The sequence below is a fragment of the Babylonia areolata genome, chromosome 7 (genome assembly GCF_041734735.1).
Source record: "Babylonia areolata isolate BAREFJ2019XMU chromosome 7, ASM4173473v1, whole genome shotgun sequence".
Classification (NCBI taxonomy): domain Eukaryota; kingdom Metazoa; phylum Mollusca; class Gastropoda; order Neogastropoda; family Buccinidae; genus Babylonia; species Babylonia areolata.
In genome coordinates, this window is record NC_134882.1 from 39,532,421 (window position 1) to 39,541,465 (window position 9,045).

The 9,045-nt window shown below is 45.1% G+C and overlaps 1 protein-coding gene across 6 annotated transcripts in view; it reads left to right on the forward strand.

Moving 5' to 3' along the window:
• Positions 1-6,025, forward strand: part of LOC143284025 (anoctamin-7-like) — an 88,727-nt gene extending 82,702 nt beyond the window's left edge. For all 6 annotated transcript variants that reach the window (XM_076590574.1, XM_076590578.1, XM_076590579.1 and 3 more), the window contains one exon: positions 4,553-6,025. In XM_076590574.1, the coding sequence (XP_076446689.1) occupies positions 4,553-4,617 (65 nt within the window). In that variant the 3' untranslated portion in view covers positions 4,618-6,025. The remainder of the gene's footprint in view (positions 1-4,552) is intronic.
• The last annotated feature ends 3,020 nt before the right edge of the window (positions 6,026-9,045 follow it).

Below are 9,045 nucleotides of genomic sequence, written 5' to 3' on the forward strand. Positions count from 1 at the left end.
ACTCAAGTTCTTGAGGAGTGGGAGAAAAACACTGGCGAGTGCGTGATTTGAACCAGTAAGTTCAGGTTCTCTTGATTCCAAGGTGGACGTATTACCGCTCGGCAAACTCTCCACATATGGACCACCATACCATGTTTTCAGGGGTTAGCATGCTGACACGGATTACGGGATATCTACCGTCCATGTTTGATCTTCTTCATGCATAAAACACGAAGAGGCTTCAGGCATTAGCAGGTCTGCATATCTGTTGAAGGGAGGGGGGGGGGGGATGGGGGGTGGGGGGGGTGGGGAGGGGGGTTGAGACATTGGAAAAATCTCCACCCTGACCCCACCAGGTGGAGCGAAGGGTAATCAAACCCAGGAGCCTCAGACTGACAGTTCAGTGTGTTAACCACTCAGCTGTTACACTTGTCACTTACTGGGTTGGACCAGTCATTTCTTGTTCATTACTACTTCATTACTACTTCATTACTACAGCCATCACTTGTGTCTTCTTCTCTGGTACCTCTGTGGCTGCTTTCGTTGATCAGGTGATGAATGTTATTGACGGAAGTTTTGACCGCTTCTGAAACAACTCAGAAACAGTCATTGCTTGAACAAACGTACTTTGCTGGCCAATTTTTTTTTTCGAAAATTGACCAGTTTTTGTGGAAAACAGTTTAATGCCATGTCAACAAATATAACGCTTTGGTTTGGTTCTAGTCAGCAAGAACAGCCACCTCACATTCCTGTGCAAAGAAAGGAGGAATTTTTGTTTAATGTCCCGTCACACATATCGGTGATTGAAGACATTTTGTTAAAGTACTTATGAATACATCTGAGTATTATCGGTTAGAAGGGGTGGGAGATGTGGATGAATGGAGGGTTAGGGGAAATTGGGCAAATGAGGGTAAAAATGTGGGTGAAATTTGGAAGAAAAAAACCCCAAAAAACCTCTAGATACAGTTACAGGAAATTACTTAAAGGACTTCGTAAAAGAGAAGTCGTTAAACTGACAAGCGAAACAACTGATAATGAATGCAAAAAGTAAAAAACATCAACGTTCTCAGTCACTTGTGAAGACACACTTTCGTGTACGAAAGGCTTCATTAAGCTCCTGTGCAAAGAAAGCGCTTGATGAGGCCCAGTAAATAATGGTAATTATGATTTAGAAAATAATAGTAGTAAAATGATTCTTTTTTTTTTTTTTTAAAGACCTAACCCTCCTTTTTTTTCTTGAATAGAAAAAGCAGACAAAAGTTTGTATTTGAATATACAAAAGTTTGTATTTGAATATACAGTTATGCTGTGCTAACAACAAAACCCTACACTACCTTTTTTCTTCTTTTTTTTCTTTTTTTTTCTTTGACAAAAAAAGTAGATGAAAGTTCCTATTTGAATATACAGTTGTTGTGAAATGCAAATAAACAAAAAAACCAATTTAGATGTACTCTGAGTCTGATTGAACACTTCAAGTATAACCACATAGAGCATGAGACATGCGGCAGACCAGTTCAGGAAGTGATTCACTGCATCCCGCTGGTGTTGAAAGGTAAGATGCAGCATGTGTTCATTTGATAAAGTCTCTTGTTGCCGTGATGGATGGCTAAGTGAAGCAATATATGGGGCTCCTCAGGTGTGAATGAACACCTAAAAATCCTGGATGCACACATCTGTCCACATGCACTGCAAGGCAAGGTAAGCTGTAGTGACTGTGCTGGATCTGTTTTTTCTAATACCACTGTGAAATTTCCCAAACTGCATTCATAGAAAAAAAAAAGAAAAAAAAAAGTGACAATGATAATGATGTGATATGGATACATAAAATAGTGCTTATCCTTGGTCAGAGACCAAGCTCTAAGCGCTTTACAAACACGGGGTCATTTGCACAACAGGCTGCCTACCTGGGTAGAGCCAGCTGGAGGCTGAGATTGGGCGCTCATCATTCATTTCCTGTGTCATTCAGCTAGATTTCAGGCACGCACGCATACACGCTCAGACAAATATGTAACATTTTACGTGTGTGACCGTTTTCTTTATTTACCGCACTGTGTAGGCAGCCATACTCTGTTTTCGGGGGTGTGCATGCTGGGTATGTTCTTGTTTCCATAACCCACCAAACTCTGACATGGATTACAGGATCTTTAACATGTGTATTTGATCTTTTGCGTGTGTATACACACGAAGGGGGTTCAGGCACTAGCAGGTCTGCTACATATGTCGACCTGGGAGATTGGAAAAATCCCCATCATTTACCCATGAGGTGCCATTACTAAGATTTGAAATGAGGAGCCTAAGATTGAAAGTCCAGCACAAGAGAAGGGAAATCAACCAAAAATAAACAACAACAAAAAAAAGCATGCAACTAAGTTTAATCACTGTTGCAGCTTGTTCTTAAAGGCTTCAATAAATCAGAGAAGAAATAGCATGTTCCAAGTGGATCATATTGGAACGACAAATTGTTGAATGTTTGGGGGAGCAGAGAGAAATTTTGGGTGTAATGATAGTTTTTTTGTTTGTTGTTTTTTTTCTTTTTATCCCAAAGTGATTTAAGAAAGTAGCATCTACATGTGGCTCAAAGACATCATGCTCTTCCGAAATAGTTCTCTTATATTTGCGTCGAGATTTTTTCCAGCATGTGCGGGTTTGTTTGGGTTTTTTTTTGGTTTTTTTGTTTGTTTGTTTTGTTTTGTTTCACACATTGCTGTGCCGAATTCTTGGCTCCAGCAAGGAAGACTGAGATCTGTTCTTAGCGCCCACATGCACTTGCAGCAAAAAAAAAAAAAAAACAGCGCGTTCTGTGCAGCTGATCATAGGATTGCAAGCAAGAGTTAAAAGTGGGACAGGGGTGGTGCGTGCCAGTAGCTGGGAGAGCCAGGAAATCAGCTGGCTGGTGTGGGTGTTTATTGGATTTTTTTTACATGCTGTTTTGAACTTGACAATACTCGCATAATTTGCGTCCAAACTTTTAGATATTTTGCAGACTTGTTGATGATACCCTAAGGTTACTGTGTGAAAATTTTCAAGGAATTCGGTTTCTCTGTCGCTGAGAAAAATACTTGTCAAAAAGCGGTTTACTTTTTTGGGGGGGGACACCCGATATGTGTGTGTGTGTGTGTGTGAGTGTGTTTGTGCTTGTGTGTGTGTGAGTGTGTGTGTGTGTGTTTGTGTGCGTGTGTGTGTATGTGTGTGAGTGTGTGTGTGTGTGTGTTTGTGCATGCGTGTGTGTGTGTGTGTGTGTGTGTGTGTAGAAGGGAAGAGGGGTGATGCATGTTGTGTTATTGTGCAATGTGGGGTGGTGGTCCAGAGGAAGTATGCACCCACCTTGGAAGTGAGAGTAATAATAATAATGATAGTATTTATATAGCGCTGAATCTTGTGGAGAGACACAGTCCACGGGTTCGTGTCCCATGTATAAGAACTGCAGTTTTTACTGCCCCATGAGTGGTGGTCTGGGTGCTAGTCTTTCTGATGAGACAATAAACTGAGGTGCCATTTGCAGCATGCTCATCGCACACGTTAAAGAACCTGTGGTAATGAAAGCATTGCCCCTGGCAAAGTTATGTAAAAAAAAAATCTAATAGTAAAAGAAATACTCTTTTGAAACAGAAAAAAAACAAGGGTGGTGCTGCAATGTGATGACACACCCTCCCAGGGACAGCAGCTCAAATTTCACACAGGGAAATCTGTTGTGAGAAAAAGAAATACAATGCCATACAACACAATGCAACGCAACGCAGCACAACACAACGCAATGCATTACATTATTGTTGTTGTTTTCTCAGGTATTGTGCAATTCTTGCTCACCAAGAGCAACGCTTTGGTGGTAGCATGTTGATATCCTCTGACAGACGGGCGCAATAGCCGAGTGGTTAAATTGTTGGACTGTCAATCTGAGGGTCCCGGGTTCAAATCACGGTGACGGCGCCTGGTGGGTGAAGGGTGGAGATTTTTCCGATCTCCCAGGTCAACATATGTGCAGACCTGCTAGTGCCTGAACCCCCTTCGTGTGTATATGCAAGCAGAAGATCAAATACGCACGTTAAAGATCCTGTAATCCATGTCAGCGTTCAGTGGGTTATGGAAACAAGAACATACCCAGCATGCACACCCCCGAAAACGGAGTATGGCTGCCTACATGGCGGGGTAAAAACGGTCATACACATAAAAGCCCACTCGTGTGCATACGAGTGAACGTGGAGGTTGCAGCCCATGAACGCAGAAGAAGAAGAAGAAGAAGATATCCTCTGACAGAAAGTGGATTTCTTGCTGCATAATGGTAATTCACTTATAGAGCGGTTTTCCCCCTCTGTATGTTGTGTGTGTGTGTGTGCGTGTGTGTGTGTGGAAGGAAAGGAGAAGGGGGCGGGAGGGGGGTGGGGGGGTGTAAACAGGTTGGCAAGAAATCAGAAACAGCTGCCTTCTTTACGGAGACTGGGGTGTCCATCTGTCTGAATGAGAAGAAGAAGAATTTAAACTCTTTAAAAAAAATTTTTTTTTCTGAATTCTTTATATACCTCTCATTCTTCTTTCATCCAGCAGTGAAAAGAAAACTCAAACTTGTGTGTTTCAGAACTGAGCATGTTCTCCAGCCCAAAGCGTCGACATCAGTCTGGGCATTCGACCTCCGAATGCTGATGAACAAGACCTGAGAGATCAGCGCAACACAGCAACCTGCGTGTTGAAACCAGGCGGTCAGGGGAATGGGGATAACACCTGCCAGCACCTCCAAACAGAAAGCTGGAAACATCAGAACAAGAGCGCTAGACGCAACACCTAGGTCTCCGGGACTGTATTCTGAGCGCGTGTGTGTGATACCGGTTCAGCATCTGTGCCGTGAAAAGATCGTGGCGCCGTTATCTTCCAGTGTAGTCGAATGCCTTGCTGTGAGTGTTTCAGCTTCTGAACTGACGTTTTTTGCTCAAGAAGGATTGTTTATTGATTACGGGTGAGTGTTTTGCCTGCGAGCACAACAGCTAATCTTTGTGGACACCTGCCCAGAGGGTGCAGGAGACTCTCCCTGTATCAACCAGTGTGCCCTGAGAACTGTGACAGTTGGGTCTGTGATCGTACAGCATCCATTTCATTGTGACCGTGTTTGATCTCCTGGTAACCGCTACAGCTGCAGCATATCAGTGTTACCTTTTCAGAGAAACTGGGCAAATGTTAACAGCTGTAGTGTTACTTTTTCAGAGAAACTGGGCAAATGTTACAGCTGTAGTGTGTTACCTTTTCAGAGAAACTGGGCAAATGTTACAGCTGCAGTGTTACCTTTTCAGAGAAACTGGGCAAATGTTACAGCTGCAGTGTTACCTTTTCAGAGAAACTGGACAAATGTTACAGCTGTAGTGTGTTTCCTTTTCAGAGAAACTGGGCAAATGTTACAGCTGTAGTGTTACCTTTTCAGAGAAACTGGGCAAATGTTACAGCTGTAGTGTTTCCAATGCGGGAAATTTTGACAATTTGCAGTGTTTTCACTGCAGGGAATGTTACAGTGGGAAATGTTACAGTCACGGTGGTACCACTGTGGGAATCACCCTGGCAGTGACAGCTTCTTCAAGCATACTATAACACTGGCATAAGTAAATGTGACAGAACAGTTTGAGGATTTCGTAAAACTCCATGAAAACACTTCTCAGACAGGGAACCTTTGAAACCTTTCCTTTCCTTTCTGAGAGCGTTCCATTTTTTGTTGCAAAGACTTGTGGCTTTCTTACAACGATCCCAACAACTAACTGGTCAGCTGTGTTTCAAGTTTTGATACTGAGCATTTGAAAAAAAAAAAAAAAAGGTGGCAAGGAACCATAGAGTGGAGAACCTTAACACTTTGCTTTACTTGTCTGTGATACTAAACTCAAGAGTCTGTTAACCACAAAAAAAAAGGTTAGCACAGAAATCATGACCAAAACACACTTGTGATTTCTGTGATTCAGTAGTGTTTGTTGACACAAAGTTAGCACAGAAATCATGACCAAAAACACACTTGTGATTTCTGTGATTCAGTAGTGTTTGTTGACACAAAGTAAGCATGGGAATCATGATCAAAGTAGATTTCAGTCGCTCATGTGGGATATTGCATCAAGTCTTGGGTGTTCCATGACAGGTTTGACATAATGCAGCATTCATGTCCTTGGACTTAGAAGATCTGTGATGAGCAATTTTGTGATGCTAGGTCAGTTTTGCATCTGTTATATTACTATTTCCTGATCTTATGTGTTGATCTCTTTTGATCTTATCCGTCCTCCATTGTGTCTTAGATTTTCTGGAACGGCGTTCATTTGAATTTGAGTTGTGCGTTTTACTTTCTGTTACTACTCTACACTTCAAGAGAAACGTGAGGATCGGGAGGAGGAAATCATGATACCATGTGTTTGTGAGGGTTGTGTGTGTGTGTGTGTGTGTGTGTGGAGGGGGGGGGGCGGTGGGGGTGGTGGTGGTAGTGAGAAAGTATTTTGGGATTTTGTTTTGGGGAGGGAGTTGGGGTGGGGTGGGGTTATAGGAGATGTGCTGGCAGCTGGTAAATTCTTGTGTGCTTTTTTTTTTTTTTTTTGTCTGACAGACATATTATTTGAAAGCATTTTGAGAGGGTTTTTTTTTTTAAAGCATCATTTAAATGTGCTATTATTACTTGCAATGCCAGGTGTAACATCCTCAGCCTTCCTGGTCGCTGAATTTTATTCCAGGGTCAGTCAGGGCTTGTCTCGAATGACCGCTGGGGTCATTTGTGGTGGCTGGTCAAGACCAGCGCCCACCACTCGGAAGTTACCCCCCTTTCTGTGGTTTTAACCAAGCTATTGGAAGAGGAAGAGGGGCAGGGGCGGCAGCCTTACTGACCCCCTACCCCCACCATTTCCTGTGAATGGGTACAGTACAATGGTAGGGGTGGACTCTAGAAGCAAAGGTGGGGGAGACTTGAAGCTCCTTCCCGCTGCAATAAATTACGGCAAAAGTAACAGAAGGCAGTAGGTGTGGGCTATACCTTGTGCTGACACTTCTCCACATTATGATGTGGTGGAAGTTGGGGGGGCGGGGGGGTTGGGGTGGGGGGGAAGGAGGTCATTCTATACTTGCTGGTACAGACCCCCCACCCCAGCCCTCTCCCTGTTTCGGTGTGATAGGAGTAACGGGGAAGAGTCATTTTTTGGCAAGGTTGCACTGACCCCTTCCTTCCACATCTCAGTGTTGCGCGGGGAAAAAAAAGAAAGAGTTGTAGCTCTTACCTAACTTGTATTGGTCACCCCACGCCTCCCCCCCCCCAGACCCCCTCCCCACCCCCCACCCCCATTCCCCACCTTTCTGTTTCCTCCGCATTATAACATGGTGGAAATAAGGGGAGCGTTTGCATTTGCGTTAAGCTACCTTGCATCAGCCCCTTCCCCACACCCCCCTCTGCCAGCTACTCTATGTGGCGGAAAAACAAGCAAGGGTGACTTTCTGGACTGGCTTGTACTGAACCCCCCCCCTCCCTCAACCCTCGCCCCTCCCCTCCCCCCCAACCCCTCCCCTTCCCCCCCCCTTACCCCCTCCCAACACCCTCCCCTCCTGACTGCAAGATAATAATAATAATAATGGTATTTATATAGCGCTGAATCTTGTGCTGAGACAAATCAAAGCGCTTTCGCACCAGTCATTCACACGCATGCATAACTCTAAAACTGGAGAAACTGAAGACAAGGAAGAGGCAGGGGACGGAGGCTGTTTTGGGAAGAGGTGGGTTTTAAGGCCAGACTTGAAAGAACTGAGTGTGGAGACTTGGTGAAGCGAAAGAGGAAGTTCATTCCAATTGCAAGGTCCAGAGACAGAGAAAGAACGGCGGCCAACAGTCGAGTGTTTGAATCTGGGTATGCGTAAACAGAGTGGATCCGAAGCTGACAGATAGAAGGGAAGGGGATTTTTCTTGTGGTCTGTGGAGGTTTGCCCTCTGGATTTTCGTTGCCTGCACTCTCACCACTACTTTCACACCACCCCTTCCTGCCTCATTTCTTTCGGGGGGGCAGCTTTCGGGTCAGGCTTCAGGTCTCTTTGCTGAAGAACTAGAGTGAACAGCCCTCTTCCCGACTGGGGGTTGAATCTCTAGCTGGGGGAGGTGATGTCAGGTTTTACCTGGCCAAATTTACTCGGGCGGGGGGTGGGGGGGGTGTCATTCAAGTGAAGCTGGTAAAGATCCAGAGGTTAATCTGGCCAAGCCTGAATCAAACACAGGATCGGGGGGGAAGAGAAACTATCCAAACAGCAAAAATTGAAAGACAAGAAATTACCAGTGCATAAAATATGTATTTTTCGAGAGGAAAAGCAACATTGATTCTTGCTTGCTCAGCATGATATATGTACCGTACTAAAGAAGAGGTAGGCCTCAGCTTAAACTGGAAGGGGGTTAGGTCTGTATGGATCATGCTAAAATACCTCCCTCCCCCTGTCAACTGGAAAGGGGAGGGGGTCATGTCTAACTGGGCCAAACCTGTGTAGAATGACTTGAATGCCCTTTAGGGAGGATCAGATCCAAATGGAGGGGCTTGGGGGTCAGTTGTGACTTGGCCAAACCTGTGTAGAATGACTGAAACGTCCTGTGGGGGGGTTGGGGGGGGGGTCTGATCCAACTGGAGGGGGTGGGGGGGTCAGTTCTTACTGGGCCAAACCTGTGTAGAATGACTGAAACGTCCTGTGGGGGGTTTAGGGGGGGGGGGGGGGGGGGGATCTGATCCAACTGGAGGGGGTGGGGGGTCAGTTCTTACTGGGCCAAACCTGTGTAGAATGACTGAAACATCCTATGGGGGGGATCTGATCCAACTGGACGGGGTGGGGGGTCAGTTCTTACTGGGCCAAACCTGTGTAGAATGACTGAAACATCCTTGGGGGGGGGGGGGGGGGGGTCAAATCCAACTGGAGGGGGTTGGGGGTCATTTCTGACTGGTCGAAGTTTCCCCCCTGGGGGGGTGATTCCAGGCTAGTCCACATAGATCCTGGGGTTAATCAGGGTTGGACAGATTTTACCCAGGTGTAAAAAAAGCAATGGGGGATATGAATAAACTGCTACACCAGATAGAAACTGCTCTTACCTCTTTATGT